Below are 19,109 nucleotides of genomic sequence, written 5' to 3'. Positions count from 1 at the left end.
TTCACATAAGAGATTTGATAACAGGGTGCCTTGGCAAAAGCAAACAGAACTTTGAAAATTAGACCTAGATTGCAAGAAGATTAAATCAAACAGGTTTATTGGAAAAAGAAAATCCCATTAAACTCTGCAAGCAAGAGATGTTGTTACACATCACACATGTAGTACACATTACTAGTCTCCCTGAAATAGTATACAAGCATTTGTATCCCACAATAAAATTGGATTCTGATCACCGAATCAGTCTCCCCATCTCTCTCCATCTCTGACAGAGGACATTCAAAAATACAACTAATACTCTTGTTTCTGTCATGATGTTGAGAAGGGGCACGGCATCTGAGCCATGGTCTGGATGAATGGGTGAAAAACCTATTGCCAATCCAAGTGCTTACCATTTGGAAGAATGCTCAGAAGTGAGAAGACTGCAGTAGGGGAGAAACCTCAGGTACTAATCAAGCAATAAGTGATATTTTGGGAGGATATTCTTCGTTGCCATTTTTCTGCAGTTAAATACAATTATATTGAATGTATGGATTATTATTTGTGTAAGGTTCTCCAAATTACCTGCAAAGGTTTTATTTTGAAGCTCTCCTGGCTTTTAACTCAGTGTTTCACCAGTGGAGTATTAACTCATAATAAAGTGCCATATATTCAGATTCTCACACTAGGGACAACCTGTTAAAAGAAGTAAGATAGAAGACTCAGACTGAGTGCAGGTAGTTCAGATAGTACAAGGCTGTTTACCCCAATGACTTCTCTACTGTTTTGGTGGCTTTTCCTGCTTATCTCACATATTTTCTCTCTTCAGTGATTTTGTGGCTTTTGGAATTTTTTTGAGTTAGGGATTTAGTTTAATTGTTTGAGGGGGGGGACTGGGGAGACAATGTCTTTGGCAGGTGATTTTGTTTGTCAGTTTGGTTTTGGTGTTTTTTTGTTGGCTTAGGGGTGGAGCTTTGGGGTTTGGGTTTCTTCTTTGCTGTGATTACTTTGAACCAACCTCTGCTTCTGATGTCTTAAAGTGTCATGTGAGTATGCCAGTCTTACAAAATCTTACTGGTGAACTGGTTATAGGCATGGTTTAGAGATATACTGAAGATCCTGTGAATTCCTTCACTGCTGTAATCACAGTAACCATATTTTGATTTGGATGTGCCTTTGATAAGACAGCCTGTCCTGCAGTATATTTTCCCAGCATCTACACTGTCTTAGAAAGTGCCAAGATTTCAACGCTTTTAACTGTTCCTACTAAAATTCTTCTGGGAAGTCATGGGATGAGATATGGTGGAAAGTGGCCTTAAGGTTTCAAGGGGTCCTGAATAAACATCACCACAGAATCCCCCAGTGACCTTTTAATTAGAGCAGCAAAATAAAGTTTTTAATGGTGTACTCTGATTGGGATCTGAGACAAAGACCTTCCTTTTGAGCCACAGCATGTGCTGCACAAAAATGTGCAAGTAGAAACAAGAAGCTTCCAGGCTTTCCTTTTTCTTGATCAGAAATTATGGGGGATATTGTGGGAAACATGCTGCATAAATGCATTCTGTAGGAGAAAACTTAGCCACCTGACAACTCCTGCATTCAAACTGTGCCATCTTTACAGTCAATTTTTGATAAAAATCAGCAATTGACTATTGTTTAGAGCTAAATTAGGCACTGCCAGCCTGTGGGGAACCGCTGTACTGCAATGCAGATGGCATCTTCCAGAGTTTATCATCTGTGCTTTCCCTGTGTGCTGGCAGCTGTGGCCACACAGACGACAAGGAGCACTAATTTATTTTGCTTCAGAGTAAACTGCTTGCAATGGTCATAGGAGAAAGAACTCAACCCTTCTGGACGGTTATGTTCACATGCTGTGTAAATAATGAGTTTTGTTCCTTTCTTTTTTAGTATTGGATATTTATTTGCCACAGATGTGAGCAACTTGGTTTGAAAAGCAAGATCCTTAACTGGTAGTGAAGGTAGTTTTCCTCTATTTTTACCTTGTAAGAGTTTAGCTCTGTTACAATAAATTTTTTGTGTGCATGGTTGGAAGGAGAGCCCGTACTGTTTGAGACTTATCTGACCACAAATTGTAAAGAGTAATCAAATACTGTAACTTCTGACTATAAAGGGCTTTACCACAGTGATCTATTTATATAAAAACTACCCAAATCCTTATTCCAGATCAGTTTGTGATTACTTTTGTTTGCTTTCTTAAATTCCTTCTGAAGCACACCATGGGTTAAGAAGTACGCAGAAAATGCTTTCAAAGTAGTTTAATTCACTAGAAAGGTAAAGGAGAGTCATAAACTGGGAAATTACTTTCCAGTGTGTAGGGGGAACAAGGCAATTCCACAGTTGTTCCCTGGGGCATACTGCTAGTGCATTGCTCCTCTTGTGCTGTTACTTTATTGTCTGTGCAGAGCTATGCAGTCAGTACAATGCTGGCTAGTTCCTATATGCTAAACTGCATTAAAGGCAGCACATTTTTGCCATCCTAAACTCTCCCCTGGTTAAAAATCCTTGTTACAGCAACAATTAGTTGTATAGTCTTTGGAGAGGAGACTGGCATTCCTCAGAGGAGGTAGTTATAATGCTCAAGTGTTCTTTCTAATATTGTTTTTTGATTTATGATGTCACTGACTTCATTTACTTGCTTTCATATTTCACATATGATGGATGGCAAGGAAAACAGGTTTTTTCCTCCAAGTGAGTCCTTCAAGACTGTTGATTTAGAGCTCTGGAGTATGGATGGTTGCTCTGCCCTAGGTATTCTGTTTCTATCTAGCAGATTCTCTTTTTTTCCCCTATGCATGGTAGTAGGTCTTTTTGGTCAAATAGTAAGTTTGAGCATGCTAAAGTTTACATGGTGGGGATCAAAATTATTCTCCAGAGAAAAAATTTTTCAGCCATCAAGTCAGTTCAGTTCTGCAAGTTAAAACCTATGCAGAAATCAACATTGTGGATGATTTATTTCTTTGAATTTTGAAAGCACAAATCCCACAACTGGACAATTACGACCCCACCACCACTTGCAGAGACTGTGACATGTGACTGTATGCTGCTGAAGCACTGTATCACTTGCCAAATTGCAGGCTATGACTACACCATGACTTTGACCTATAGAACTGTAAAATCATTAATCTGTGAAGTCTTCAAAAGACATCTGTACAAATAACTTTCCTTTGTCTCCTTGATATAAATTTGAAAATGTCCATCCTGTTATGCATTGCCAGCTGAGGGAGGGGATTGTCCCACTTTACTTTCTGCTGGGGCAACCTCACCTTGAGTGCTGGGGGCCATTCTGGGTAGAACAATACAAGGAAGACATTGAACTGTTAGTGTCCAAAGGGGGGCATGAGGATGGTGAAGGGCCTTGAGATGATGCCGTATGAGGAAAGGCCGCGGTCCCTTTCTCTGTTCAGTCTGGAGGAGGCTGAGGGGAGACCTCATTACAGTAACAGCTTCCTCATGAGGGGAAGAGGAGGGGCAGGCACTGATCTCTTCTCCGGGGTGACAGTGACAGGACCCAAGGGAATAGCCTGAACTTATGTCAGGGGAGGTTAAGGCTGGATGTCAGGAAAAGGTCCTTCCCCCAGTGTATGTTTGGGCACTGGAACAGGATCACCAGGGAAGTAGTCACAGCACCAAGCCTGACAGAGTTCAAGAACTGTTTAGACAGTATTCTCAGGCACATGCTGTGACTCTTGGAGATATTATGTGCAGGGCCAGGAGCTGAACTTAATGATCCTGATGGGTCCCTTCCTTCAGAGGAATTTTGTGATAATCAGCTGCCACTCTGTGTATTGCCATATTGAGTGCTTTGATTGAAATCATGGAAAGTAGACTTCTGCTCTTATTTAATTCATTTAGCTTTTCTGATAATCATGCAGAGCTGTGTTTTAAAATTAATGGGTTAGGTCCTACAGCTGCTGGAGGTCCATTTTGGACAAGATTGCATATTTATTGTGTAAATAATTGGAAGATATTTACAAATAAATTATCACTTTTGAGTTATTTGCAGTTAATTTGAGGGGCTGCACTGACTCCCACATGATTTAAGGTGAGTTTTGTTTCTTAGCAACATGGAGTTAAGGGTATTTTTTTTTGTAAGTGAAAATCATCATGTTCATGTAGAGATTTATCAGTGTTTGCTAAGAAAAAGTACAGTGCACCAACTAAGGATGTCATAGCTTCCTTGCAGATCTTTGCTTTGGAAAATGTCTCTGAATTTCTTAGAACAGTTGCTGAAGGCGCTGTGTCACCAACAGTGTGTCTCTGCTGTCCATCCTGCCACATTAACCTGAGTTTTGGTAGGAGAAGCCAGGCTAAGGCTAATGGGTCTGAATGTGTCAGCTGAACTTTTTACATTTTGTTTAGTGCGTTTGTTTGTGGGAAGTGCTGTTTTCATCACAGTGTTAGCTATTTGTCTCTGCCAGCATAGTGTTTGTAACTGGACTCTGCCATTGTATCCCTGTTTTTTTACATGCTTTACTTGGACAAGAAAATGAGTGGCTTTATTTGAAATGTCACTGAGATGGAACATATGATTTAGACATTTTTCTTAAAGCAGGACATACACAGTTTCCTAAAGCTAAGATTTAGACCAAAAATAAAACATGAGTTTGGCCAGGGTGTCCTTCAGACTAGGACACCTGAAGTTCTAGGGCATATAAATTACTGGCTTCTAGTAGATACGCCTTGTACAGAAAGGCCCTGGCATGAGGTCTGAAATCACGTTTTTCCATGTGCACATTTTCCTGTTCCCTATAGCTCATATGAGCTGACTAGCGTCTTTTCAACGGAATTGACTGGACTTGGTTTCAGGCTTTCATATGGGAATTGCATGGATGATCTGATAATGTTGGAGAGGGCAGGAAATAATATTTTAACTCTCTCAGAGTTTTCTCAGTTTTGTCAGTGCTTTTAAAAGCCAGAATGTAGGTTTAGGATTTAAGCTGAACAGAACAGAGAGATTTTTGAAGTTCAACCAAAGTTTGAAAAGGACATGTTATTGTTTTGTAAAGGAGTGTTTTCAGAGTGTAACAGTAAAATTTTAGCTCTGTTTTCTGAATTCATTATCACAGCTCCCAATGAATGCAGTTTAGTCAACATTTCATCTTCAGGAATCAAAAATTAAGCAAGCTGGAGGAAACAAATGTTGTAATAGAGAATCAAAATGTAATTTCATTTGTGTTCTCTTCTTCTTCAAGGCTATTAAAATACTTGTTGTCCCTTTCCCTGTTCTGTGTGACCAAATGGGATCAAAGAAGTTGATTGGGATGAAAAAAATCTGTGTTTTTTTTAATTATTACAGTTACATGTCAATCTCATACAGCTCCCTACAAGGGGATGTATAAATGCTTGGGCCAGGTATCATAGGGGAGATGTCAAGAAGGGAGGAACATGAAGGGAGAGAAGAGGAAGTAGGACTGAATTTTCAGAAAAATAATGTAGCCATACACACTTGGGTTAAGACCTCATATTCCTGGATAACCAGGGAACATAAGATGAATTTCAGTGTAATCTAAGTAATGAACCTTTTGTAGTTTCTTTACAGTAGTTCTGAGAGATACTTATTTCAATTCACCTTAAATTATATGCTGAAGGAAATCCACATTCCTAACTAGAATGCCATGAATGCTGTAACCAATATAAGTTTGTCAGGAATTAGTGTCAGGGTATTTTCAGTTCCTTTGTGGTGATCAATGTACTTTTGTAGAACTTCAGATGAGGTGTAATTGGATTCCAGATTTGTAAAAGACTCTAGAATGATACTAGTTGAGCAGCCAGTCATCTGTTAAAACATAAACATTTATGCCCATCGAGAAAAAGCGTGCTTCATTTGCATTGTTAAACAGCACTTATCATCTAAGATTTGAGCAATCATACCTGATTCTGCTGCTGTTGAACCGCTGATGCACTTCATCACAGGAATGACTGCTGTTTAAGTCAACTTCTAATTGTTTTATACAACCACTTTTCCTAAAAGGAAAGAGGGGCTTCTCCATATGTATAGAAGGGAACTTTGTTGAAAGAATTAGAATTAAAAATTTGTAAATAAATTATTTCGATACATAAATGCAGTAGTTCTCCCTAACATCACCTAACATGCTCATGGAAAATATGATGTGATGTTTAAGGGCATCAGTCTAAAAATGACTAGAAATGTCATGTGTTGCGCCCTGATCTAAGCCCAAGCCATTCCTTCTCAGGCAGGACAGTGATTGTGTTCTTTAGCCAAATATTATTTTTCAATTTTATCCCTATGAAAACCTCAGTATTTTTTAAGAACCATAAATCATTTATTTCAGGCTGATCCAATTTAGTAACTATTTATCTCTTGTTTCATAGCTGCATTCATTTTTAAAACACACAGTTTTATGCACAGCTATCCATTGGATCTTGCTTTCACTTTCTGGTCTTTTACCTTAGAAAAATATCAAAGGTTATTTATAATTGCTCCATTGGGCCTTAATACTTTGATTATAGGAACACTATGCTGATTCCTGGGATTGCTGAGATGGTTTTTTGTTAGTCTTGCAAAATCACTTGCTCCTTTTTTTCCCCATGCCCAGACAGAGCATAAGGTAGTTATTGCATGTCAAATGAATGCATATAGTTAGAAGTGTTTCTGACTGTGAGAAGGCTTCTTTCTAATCCACCTGTGTGTCTTGAGTCTGCAGATCATTATTGTCATTTCTAGCATAAAGTAATTCCAGCAGCTTTAGAGTAAAAGAAATTGCAACAAAAATATAGAAATTAGCTGATGCCAAGTTGGTTTTCATATTGTGCATCGCTGGGTAGTCATCTCTGTGTGTGTTTCTTGTTGGAAAAGTAATGTTTCCTCTCTGTCTGGTTTAATAAAATAGGATTTATATCAGCTACCTTCTCAGCAGACCTCTAAAGCTTCTGTAACTCACCCTAGAATATCATGATGAAAGGTATGCGTCTAGAAAACAGTGTGTCACCTAACATTCTTGTTCCCTGTGATTTAAAAGAAAATATGTGGAGAAAGTATATCGTATGCTTTTAATGCAGCAGTGACTCTGATATGATGCTAGTCATGATGTATTGTTGTGGGTGGTTTTTTTAATGGTATCTCCCTGGGTAGGACTGCTTTATTATTTCCAGATGTTGGTATACGTGATTTTAGGCCAAGTTTTTGTCTCTCTCTGTGCACTAACTGGAGGACAGAGTCGGTCACTGTGGTGCTGATGCTATGGATGAAGCTTATGAGGTCTAGTTGTCCTGAGACCAACTCCACATTTGTGTTTACCATTCTCAGGCTTAGCTCTGCCAGCAAGGGAATTCACTCAGCTGCATTATACATGCTTTGGAATAGTCCACCAGGAAAAGATGTTAGTGACTGTCGAGAAATACATTGCTCTGAAAAAAAAAGAGAAACTAAATCATTAGGAGGAATTAACTGTCTGAGCTGCCCATACCAGGACAGTCATTTAGTTCAGAGGGACGTGCAGGACACTGTCCCAGTATACCATTAAGCCAAATACCATGAGTTATAAGGTTATTCTTTATGCCTTTATGTATAGTTAGAACCTGTCATAAAAGACTAGAAGCCAGTTTCTATCACTTTTGACACAAGGATAAACCAGGAGCAGTTCTGTTGGCATTACTATAGCAGCAAACTGGAAAGTATCTCTTACCAAGAGACAAATTTAGTTTTATGTAGAGTGAGGGTGGATGCTACCGTGCCACAGGTTTCAAGGAGCTGTGGTTCAGTCTGACTCATATCACATTGTCCACAGTGTTTCAGTTTTGAAGCAGTTCTCCCAAGACCAGTTGAGATCATGAAAGTGGAAGCGTTTTTCATTCTTGTAAGGTGAAAACTGTCATAGAAGTGAATGTGATGACTGCCAAGGCAAATTGCATTCTCAGTGCTTTAAAATTGGTGAGATTTTGTTTGTCATTTGTTGTTGAAGCTATCTGATGAGTTTTTGTTTTTGCTGATGTTATGCAATTTTGAAGCAATAGCTTTGATTTTTAAGTTCCCCCATACAAAGTTTTAATTGACAGCATGTAGTTTGGGATGAAATTAAAAACCTTTTGTCATGATTGTTGATTCAAGCGCAGTACTGGGAGTGCTGGAAGTCTAAAGGCAATTGAGTTCCTGCAACGGATTGGTGAATCAGGCCTAAGCAAAGGAGTGGCCATCCTGTCATTAAGACCTGCCACTTTATTGCCTAAGCAGAAAAGATGGTCTTAGAGCACAATGACTTTGGCTAGAGTTCTCCTATTAGCATCAGCCTCTGAAGGATCCAAACCTAAAATGCCTGTGCTTGATCACTACTGCAAATAAGGTGAGCCTGTTCCTTTGTCTTCTGTCAGTAAAGGAAAAGCTTCTTTATTTCAAAGAAGTAGTGGTGAAGTTGCTTGTAAATGTTTACAAAAGCCTAAATTTTTATTTCTTTGTTCATTTCTGTTAGCTTTTGAGTAAGGACAATGGTTAATTAGATAGCAAAGACCATCAAGAACCAGGATGCAAAAAAAAAGTATTTCATAGGGTTGATTCACTGCTGTATTTTGTGAAGGTCAGGTCTTACAATTTTCTATTTTGCATTCTTGAATGTGAGAATACATGAGAAAGCAAGTCGGTTCATCCCCTAGCATTGCACAGACTTCAGTCACATTTCCAAACAGAGAAAGAGAAAAAAATAAGCTCTTAGCAGATCTGTATCTCTTAAGAGAAGTTAAACAGTGAGATACAAGCTTTGTATTTTTGTATAATGTAAAGTTTTGTTTTGTAGAAAGATGAAAGAGAAACAGCCTTGGCTTTTATTGCAGGAGACTGAACGGAAGGTTCCGCAGACAAAAAATGTGTAGGAAGTTCTTGCTTGTTCTGATTCTGCCCTGGTGAGTTAAAGAACAGTTTCATCTGTCTGCACAGGAGAATAATTTTTTGGATGAGTCTTTGAGGTGAATTTGACCAGAATGTGTGTGTGCTTCCACAGAGACCTTCAACATAAACATAAGACTTGAGACAATGAGTTATTTGCTGAATGTTTTGGTTGAATTTTCTCTGAATTAATTAATTTTATGCAGATTTCCTTAATCTATGGAGAGGAGTGGGAAGCAGTATTTAATGTGATTCATTTTGTTTGCATATTTAGTAGCAAATAGCTTATAAAGTGTGTTCTGTTTTTCTTGAAGGAGCTTTAATTGCAGTGAGTACTGTGCTTCAAAGTGTCTCTTTTGAAGATGAGTTTTATTTGCTGCTCATCTTGTTGTTTTAAATAAAACTCCTTGCATATTCTGATGAATATTTGCAGGTGATGAAGGGAATTAAACCTAATTACCTGAGCTGTAAAATTCTGGACTTAACCTGCTTATTATTGCAAACTGGGACATTGGCCCCATGCCATCTTCAGGTGTGTCAGTCATAGGCTCAGTCTATGCAGCACTACTTACCTATGGTTTTAAGGGCTTTTAAATAAACAGAGTATTTGAGGCTGGAAGTTTTGGGTCTTAGTAACAAACAACAAATTGTAGGGCAAAGTTGACTATTTAAAAGTACCTTAATTTGCTGCCAATGACACTTAACTGTTCCAAGGCTACTTTTGTTTAAAGTCTTCTTTCCCTGATCTTTTTCAGAGAAAGAATTTCCTGACTGGAATATTCAGGATCTCAGTCTTTGAATATTACTCAAGGGGCATGTGAGATATGACAATAATCTCCCTGGAGTTAATTCCAAAACTTCTTGGATTTTGCAGATATGAAAAAAATGTCTGTTTACAAGGTCATGATTGGAATATCCCTCCATCATGCCATCAGGAAAAATTAAAGCAAACACTTCTCTGCTGATTCCATGTGACTGCTGCTTGCCAGTAAATTAGGTTGCGTGTTAGTCTTTCACATATTTGTAAGAGGATTTTTTATAGCACTTACATACTATTGTGTGAACACAGGGTCTAGCACACCAAATTTCTCTTTGCTAAGGGAGTTGTTATTTCTTGTGGATATTAAGAAGAAAGCAACACCTTTTTGTCTTCCTTTTTGCCCCTCAGCAAAGCCTCAGGCAACTGTCTTCAGAAGAATTTAGTGCTAGGCACACACTGCCTTGTAAAATTTTCATGGACATGATTTCAGTTGAGGGAAACAGTGGAACACAGGTAATCCCATAAGAACTGGCCACTGATAGGGGAGGATTTTTGTATTGCCGTGCAGGTTTAAGATATATTGTGTTATTTAATTTAAATATTTCACAGAATGAAATGATTATTCTCCGTATTTATTCACTAAATCTTTAGTACTAAAACAAAAGTCTAATTGAAGCAGCATCTATCTATCCTGTCACTCCTTAGTGTATACATTTAGTGATAATATACTCTCTTTCATGTACATATATAAGAGCAATCAAAGCTGTAATGCAATAATTTTTTTGTTCAGTCAGGCTCGCTGTTGAAACCATTCCACTGCCAGCTTAGGTTAGATGGAACAACGCAAAGTCTATGCTCTTGCTTTTCTAAGAACAATGCCGAGTATTCCCCTGTAAAGAAGATTAATAAAGCTATAAAAAAGTGATGGCTTCACAATTGCTAATAGTTCTACACAATCCAGTAGAAATCTAAGTCCACTACTGAATTTCTGAAGGTGGGTCAATAAAAGTAACCATTTCCATCTCCATCCTGTTTTGTGGGAAACAGGAATTATTTCTGTGCAATACCATAGTTATCCTTCTTATTTGGTTCTATGTGGTTTGCAAAAGTGAACACCGCAAAAATTTAAAACAGAGAACAAATATGGATAAGTTTTGCTTACTGATTTCTTTTTGCCACAGAGATGAGCACTGAAGCTGTGGCAAATTCTTAGAGGCCCCATTGGTAGCTCCAAGAGCAGTTAGATAAAGATTCTAAATTGTCACGTAGTTTTTTTTTCTACTGCACATTTTGAATGTTGGGCAGTGGTTGTAAAAATGTAGCAAAGTGAAAAAGTTGGTTTTAAAATTTGAAGATCATACAAGATTTATTGAATTCCCATCCTAATAACTTAAGATCCTCTATTTGAGTAGATATTTTAAAGAACAGAGAAGCTAATTCCTTAATACTTAAAAAAATGAGTTACTTTTTAAAAAAATTAAATCTTCTAGTTAGGGGTTGGGTAGTTTTTAAGGCTGGCATATTACACATTATTTTTCATCTTATAATTGCTAGAAAATTCTGGTAAAACAGTAGCAAACTGACAGGACCATACTTGAGCTTGCCATTGATGTGTATTGTTTCTGTATCCTTAGGGAAATGAAGCCTTTGAGGGAGGCTTTCAAGAGGAAGATCTAATAAATTGCTTGGAAGTTGATACAAGCTTCTCTAGGAAAAAGAGTGGGGCCTGGAAAGCCTGTGATAGAGAACAGCTCTATTCAGATACTTGCATTAAATCTCAGACGTGCTTTCCTGCCAGGTGCTGCGGTGCAGAAGATTAACAGACATGTCCATAGCACTCAAACAAGTCTTTAATAAAGATAAGACTTTCCGCCCAAAACGCAAGTTTGAACCTGGAACCCAGAGGTTTGAACTTCACAAACGAGCACAGGCATCTCTCAACTCAGGCGTGGACTTGAAAGCAGCTGTGCAGTTGCCCAGTGGAGAAGACCAGAATGACTGGGTGGCTGTTCATGTTGTCGACTTCTTCAATAGGATCAACCTCATTTATGGGACTATCTGTGAGTTCTGCACAGAGAGGACCTGCCCAGTGATGTCTGGAGGCCCCAAGTATGAGTATCGGTGGCAGGATGACTTGAAGTACAAGAAGCCCACAGCATTGCCAGCGCCCCAATATATGAATCTTCTCATGGACTGGATCGAGGTGCAAATCAACAATGAGGATATATTTCCCACAAGTGTAGGTAAGTGTAAGGAAGAAGTCCTAAAGCATAAACTGCCTTTTATTCTTGTACTAAGCATGTTTTCTTCCCACATATTTAGGGACATAAAAGCTGTTGAACAGCAAGTGGGAAGTAGGAGGGATCAGAAATAGTGTATGAAATGTTAACTGTGGTTTCTAGGTATGGTAGTGTTTGTTAGCCTTAAATGTTTGCGCTTGATGAGTTTCTCAGGTTAATCACTGAGGGTGATCAGCATTGCATTAATACCTTCTTGAAAACTGATCAAATTTGTATGGCTTTGCGCTTTGTCCAGCTACTTAGATACAGAATGGATGGAAAGCAAAACTAGTCAGACTGCTCTCATAGTGTGTACATTTATGGACAAGACAGTGGAGAATCAAGAATGCAGTGAACTTAGGGAATGGCCTCCCACCCTCTCTTGATTTCTCATCCAAAACTCTTAAGTTGTGAAGTGAATTATTCTCCAAAGTATTGTTTTCAGTACTACATATAACTAATAAGCCTTGTTATTATTTAAGCAGACAGCCTAGATGAGAGAGCTGTTAACAGCTTCACAAATTTCTTTTTATAGTATTTTCTCTGAAGAGTGGCACAAGTAGGTTGAAGTATCCTTGCTGAAAGTTGAAGAGTGCATTGTGTAGTATAGACAGAATAAATATTTAGCTGCGGTTGCATGCAACAACAAAAAAGTTATGCTTTAGAAATGTACTTGAATGATTTTTAGCCATTTTAATTAATTGGTCCTGATTAACTGCTTTCAAATAGAAAAGCTGGGAGCTTTCTATAAGAAATGTAAGTTATATATTAGTTGGCCCAGATGAGTAACAAACAGGAAGAATGCCATATCTTTAGATAAATTCAGCCCAATATTTTGGAGTTTATAGGCAGCTAGGGCCTGCAACTAATTCATAGATCATGCATGGGGGGGTCTGTGTTTATCAGTGTTTCCAGACCTTTTAAATACCTTACACTTGGACTTGGCTATATCTATCTGGCTATCTATCTGTGGCCATCTATCTGGATAAATCTATGGTTTGTTTCATAGTTTCTATCACTTTTCTGTTCCACTCTAATAGGTAGAAAGGGTGCAGTAATTACATTTTTAATCTGAACTTTTACAACATGGCAAGAAGAAGGATGATATCAGAAGAAACAGTATAATATATTTTGTTTAGTGAAAAATGGGTTTGATTTCTCAAGCGTTGGTTGCTTTTTGTTTCTTTAGGGTAAATGATTTTTGGAGTTGAGGATTGTTTGAAGGTGCAGAGAAATAGGTAATTTTGCTTCCATTGGTATTTCTGCAGGCTTTCATTATACCAAGTTTCTGCCTTGGAGAATTCCAATATTGTTCTGTTTGTGTGTCGTTTGTATATGTAAAAAGTGCTGTCTGCCAGCAGATATGAGGAGTCGGCAGCACAGCTGGTGTGCTGATGGGTTTTGCTGAACCAACTAATAATCTCTAACACACAAGCATTCAGCCTTAGATGCCCCACCATTATATTTGTAATAAGACACTTCTGAAGGAGCTTTTGTCCTGATCGTTTACCTATTGTAAGCTAAGAATGACATCAGTAAATACTCTCAGGTCTACTTCTCCCAGCAGCTTCTGCTGTTGTCAGTTAAAACAAACATGAAGCAACTGAAGAAGGGGAAAGATACCTGGTCTCTAAAATGGGGCTGGACTCTGATAAAAGTCAAAAAAGGAAAGCCCAAAGTTCATAAAAATGTTTGTCTCACTCTGAATTGATCCAAAGGAAAGGGACAAGTCTGCTTGTATTGGACCGTGCCATATTCTTATTGCAGACTGAGATGATTGGACAGTCCCATGAAGAGATTCTGTAGATACCTTTAGAGCATTATAAGAGCAGCACTTGTACACCTATTTCTTTCTTGCCTTGTCTTTAGCCTTTGTTGCAGATACCATGCTGGCCCCCTGCATACTTGTCATTATCTTTTTGATTAACCACTTTTTGTTAGAAACTGTTGATAAAATTTTTTAGGAGGCTTTAGATCTTTCGATTCAGGGACAGATACATGCTGTGTTGAATTTAGTGTTCTGGGTATCTCTTATATGAGTAAGTCCCTACTTAGGGACTCAAAACATTCAAAGGGAAGTTTGGATCTGTTCTTGGGGTAGGTTGCCTTTCAAAGTAATCTTTTTGTTTGATTTTTATATCAGTCCCATATTTGGATACTACCTCTAAACTTATCTGAGTACTGCTTGAATGAAATGCATTCACTGAGCATGTGTATTGTTACCTGTTCTGCATTTCACAAGTGATCAGAGAGGGAACCTTTGTTGCTGTGTTAGGTGCTGTTTATTCCTACCTGTTCTGCAGCAGCCTTTTGGTTAGCCTGTGCACCACAGGCATAGTAATAATTAAAATCTGTCTTTTCATTCACATAAATTATTGGTGATGAATATGACAATATTTCATTCTTCACAGCAGCTAAAATAAATCTTGAAAGATTTTATATTTAGAAAACAAAACATGTTTATGTATGACCTTACTAATAGGAGAACAGTTTTAAAGTATTGAGTGAAAGTAAGTTAGAGATAAGTAAATTATAAAGTAAATTAGAGATTGCTTCATTGCTTTGAATCTTTCTAGTCTAAGATAATTGTTCTGGAAAAAAAAACAGTGTCCAGTGGATGATATTTGGACTGACTTTTTCTTCAGCAGATAAGTTCAATGAGGAGATCCAGAGTTGGATTAATAAGTGCTATTCCCAGAAACCCTGGACACACTTTTCTCAGCTTAATCCTATTAAACTTTTCCTCTGTCATTTGGCATGTCTCATGCAAACTATCTAAAGAAGGATTTCAAGAACTATAATTGAGTGCAGCTTTCCCTGAGGAGCAATTTTCAAGGAAAATAATTTCAGTAGGGATAGCCAGGTTTGGTGAGATCTTCATTTTGTGGTGGTGGTTTTCCTCTGTGTTAAAAAAAAAAAAAAGACAAAATAAAAAACCACAATTGCAATTGAGTTATAAATTGTTATAAATGTTATATTTAACCTTGTCAGTGTTTATACTGTCACAATGGCCTATGGCCTCTTACCGGTCATCCTGTGGTCTGGTACTTCCTTTCTGCTTTCCCCTGTCCTTCTGGTTTATTCATTTTCTGATAAAGAGCCTAATCCCAAAACCACTCTCTCACTTACAGGGAGCTGGTTGCATGGGAGAAGAAGAACTCTTAAGAATTGTGTACAGGTGATAAAAAAAGGTGCTGAATATCAAGACCACTTCTTTGTATAGCAAAACTTGAAGGACTGTTTTAAGATGGCCTCACTGTCTGTAGAAGATTGTATACATGATTATGTTCTTGTTATTTCCATTATTACCAATTTCTTTATCTATTTAAGTGGATTTAAGGCATGTAAGGGGCTGACACCTCTGGAAACAAGCTCTGTAAATAAACACGTAGAGATCTGTCTCAATCCTCAGTTTGTGAGAATGCAATAATAGAACAGAGGAGAGTCTGTATGCCTGCTCAGCCACTACAGTGAAGCTATCCATCCCCAAAATTAATTTTTGTAATGTGCTTGGGGTTTATTTAGTTTTAGAGTAAATTCTTTGGTAAGTACTAGTTGCTCTTTAGGGCACCTACTAGTCTCACTGTTGAACACTTTTCAAGGAATATATTTCTCAGCTTTTGTTAAACATTCTGAAGAAATAATTTGGAGTTGAAAGCAGTAGATCCTAGGAAAAGATGCAGTTTTTGTTGAACTGTGTCAACTTTCACCATATGAGTTTTGGCAACCTCAGAAAGGAGCTAAGAAAGAATTCTTAGAATGGATTCTCACAGAAGAATTCTATTTTTCTGTGCTCCCTTTAAATCCTGATATCCAAACATCATAAATTAATTTGCTTAAGGTTCTTTCCTGTACTCATTGCAGCCTTAAAATGAGAGTAATTATGTCTTGTTGGGATTCCATTCACTTTTCAGTGAATGGAATGCTGGGGTTTTTTCTATTGTAAGAGTCACTGGGAAAGATACACAGAAATTTAAGGCCACAGGGCATTATGACACTTATTCTAATCCTAACACCAGCATAACACAGGCCAAAGAACATCACCACATATTTTCTTCATCAGGTCCACAGATTGAAGTGAGAAGATGGTCAAACAAAAGAAAATGTTGCTGAAATTAACAGAAAATTGACTTCTTTTCTGGCTTGACATAATGAATTTTTTTTCCCAATGAAGAAAATGAAGCAGTTGAGAGATAAAAAAGGTTGTGCCATCGTTCAGTATTTTCAAGACCAGGCAGAATAACACCCCAAGCATCCGATGGGATGCAGACTTCCAAAAACCGGTGCTAGCTTTAAATATTCTGTGATTCTTAATTCCAGTTTCAGCACTGCCAGGCTGCCTAAGGAACTAAAAGAGCTAAATTTATTTAAACCTGATTAAGCAGTTTTAGAAACCACAGTGAGACATTTAAAGGATGTACAAAATCACTTTTAAGGTATGAGAGTTCTGGTACAGGAGGATTTAGAAAGTTATTAATGTAATCAAATAGCCTAGTTTTGGCTGATCAAAATAAAAATACTTTGAACATATTTACAGCCTAGGACTTCAGCTGAAAAATTAGTGTATCTTTATCAATACTTTGGCTGTTCCATGTTTGGCTAGTAAATTTTGGTAGCTAGCAACTTCAGGTTTTGCACAGACCATGTGTGTGATGCTGCTTTCAAGTAAAGGAGTCCAGTATGTCACAACAATACACCTACAAAAGCAGATCAAGATTCTGGAGGGCCTTTGTAGGCATGATTCAAAATTTTCTGTGGTTTCCTACTAATTTTATGGTATTGTAGAATTTTCTACAGTTTTCTTTTCTTACAGTTATATCTATCTTATTCTTGTTCCAAAGTATTGAGGAAGTATCCATAGAGTGGGCAAAGTGGTGCTTGCTGGCATTTCCTGTATATATTTTTTTTTTGTTCATTTTTTTGCTGCTGTTGTAATTGCACTATCTAGGAACTGCCATTGTTTTGTGCACACCCACCCCACAATAAAAAATATACAATCTCTATAGCTGGTATGTTTCCTTTTTTTTAAGACAAAGCTTTGCCAAGGACCAAAGGGAGGGGTCAGATTGCTGGCTGTTAACTGGTAATTCAGTCACCCAGTGCTGGATGCATGTAGCTGTAGTCTACCACCTGAAGAACAATGTAAAATCAAAATAATCCCTTCTGCTTGATCTCTGCACCTGTCACACTGTTGATGAATTTGGTCTGTAGAAGGGTTTTATTTTGTAAGGTTTACCTGCTTGCTCCTGTTGCTGCCCTTTCTTGGTCACTCCTTCAACATTGATGTACCTGCCAAAAGCTTTGAATTATTCTTTATGTCAGTGAAATAAAGAAAATTCTGCAAAACAAAGTCAGTCTTATGACTACAGCTATTTCCCAGATATTAAACTTCATGAATTCTGTGCTTGTACGTATGTAATAGCAGCAGCACAGCTATGCTCTTAGAGTGTTTGGTGTCTTGTGAAATATATGGGCTTGGAAGATATCAGGTAGATATTTTACTACTAGGTTATATATTTGAGCTTCCTTCTCCTTGCATCTTTTTCCTGCCCCTGTAGTTCAGGATCTAAGAGGTGATTCAAAGTAACCTAAGCTGGCATATGAACCAGCCCACAAACCTAACATGCTTCAAGCGTATCATCAGAAAAGATTGATGAAAATTGCATTAAGTCCATCTGGATGGTGAGTGATGCAGTTTAGCAGTTAGCTATCAGGTCTTCTTAGCATTGCATTACTCTCTTGCTGACTGATTATATCTTGGAAGAATTTGATTCCCTATTTGTATCTGATATCTGAAATGCCTTGATTAGGTATGCTACTTTTACAAAAATAGGGACTGAAGGTTGGGAGTCTAGACTAGTAGTCTGGTCCTGAAGCCATATCACTTACATGCCTTCCTCAGTGTACCCCCTTGGTCTGTTGCTCTCTGCATCATTTGAGGAACATAAAGGTCCACTGTCAGCTCAGACATATGAATTAACCCATTCGGCAGTCTAGTTTTTATGATAGAAGAAAATATGTGCAGTAGAAAGAAAGTGCAAATCTATTAGTGTATTCTCCATGAGAAGGATTTGGCACTGCTGGTATGAAGGAACGCTGTCTCACCTGGAGAATGTGTACTGGGATTCTGATGCCTTGTGTGACATATTTTCAGTATTATGGTAGTCATTAAGGGCTAAAAAGCACTTTTGCTAACAGACTAAGAAGCAGGTCTCAATGGCTTTCTTCCTCCATTCTCCATTTCTCAAACTTGAAGGAAATAAAAGGAAATCAACTTAAGTGGTGGCATGAATGGTGGTGGAGGGAGAACTTGAGAGGAGAGGGATGTGTCAACTGGCTCTGCAAAGGTAGTTCTGGATCTCTGCTCAGTCCGATGCTGTTTTTGGAGGAAGAAAAAAGTACAGAACACCCACAAGGAGTGGTGTCCCGTGTAGGAACTGGGGTGGTCTGTCCAATATCTGCCATCTCCCTTGTTATTGAGGAATTCATCTTTCCAGCATGTTGTCAGTATACATGTCATGGGACACTACTTAAGTTAGTCTCTCAGACAATCAGCAATGCCATGACCACAACTTCTACCCTTAACTGAACTTGTGACCTCTTCTCTTTAGCCACCTTCACAGTACAGCCAGTGTCTACAATGTTTAGGTAGGCATGCTGGGGTTGAGCTTGTGCCCAACTCAAAAAGTGTGGGAAATGTGATACCTTGAACATGTTTTACCTTAGAAAGTGGTTTTTGTGAACTGAGCACTCTGCATTCTTCAGTGATGTGTGAATTCCTTTCTGTGATGAACAAGAAGAATAGCTTCTTATGTGAAACCTTATAAAAAATACTTTGTGTCACAGGCTGCAAGGCAGAATGTGTGTAGGAGAAGAATTTACATATCATAATGACTTTGCAGGTTCATTGTTTGGAACACGAACAAAATAAGATACAGAGGAATAAATTTTTTTAGTGACTACCTCTTGTTTATGTTTTTTTGCCAAATTGAAGTTGTTGTTTAAGCTCAGAAATATTGTAGAAAACTCATGGTAGTCCCTACTTTGAGAAATGTATTTTCATCCTTCAGGTCAAAATTCTGAGGACAGCACTGGTACTTTGGGGCACGTTTTATGCACAGTCTGGCTAAGGGAAGAGATGTATGTCCTGATGACAGGGAATCATCAGCTGCATCAGATATATGGTAGCAATCATCAGAATGAAGTGTGATCATAGAGGCATGAAAATAAAATAATT

At 38.0% G+C, this 19,109-nt stretch overlaps 1 protein-coding gene across 4 annotated transcripts in view; it reads left to right on the top strand.

Annotated features, from left to right (window-relative positions):
* Positions 1–19,109, top strand: part of MOB3B (MOB kinase activator 3B) — an 80,754-nt gene that overhangs the window by 25,489 nt on the left and 36,156 nt on the right. The window contains exons 2-3 of one of the 4 annotated variants that reach the window (XM_050986974.1): positions 8,782–8,850; positions 11,228–11,836. In XM_050986974.1, coding sequence (XP_050842931.1) covers positions 11,419–11,836 — 418 coding nt within the window. In that variant the 5' untranslated portion in view covers positions 8,782–8,850; positions 11,228–11,418. Of the gene's footprint in view, positions 1–8,781; positions 8,851–11,227; positions 11,837–15,003; positions 15,359–19,109 lie in introns of those variants that run through there. The other 3 variants (XM_050986976.1, XM_050986975.1, XM_050986972.1) reach the window with 3 other exon arrangements.

Source organism: Serinus canaria, chromosome Z (genome assembly GCF_022539315.1).
Source record: "Serinus canaria isolate serCan28SL12 chromosome Z, serCan2020, whole genome shotgun sequence".
NCBI classification, from domain to species: Eukaryota; Metazoa; Chordata; class Aves; order Passeriformes; family Fringillidae; genus Serinus; species Serinus canaria.
Note: the sequence above shows the minus strand (reverse complement) of the source record. Positions and strands in the feature narration are given on the sequence as shown.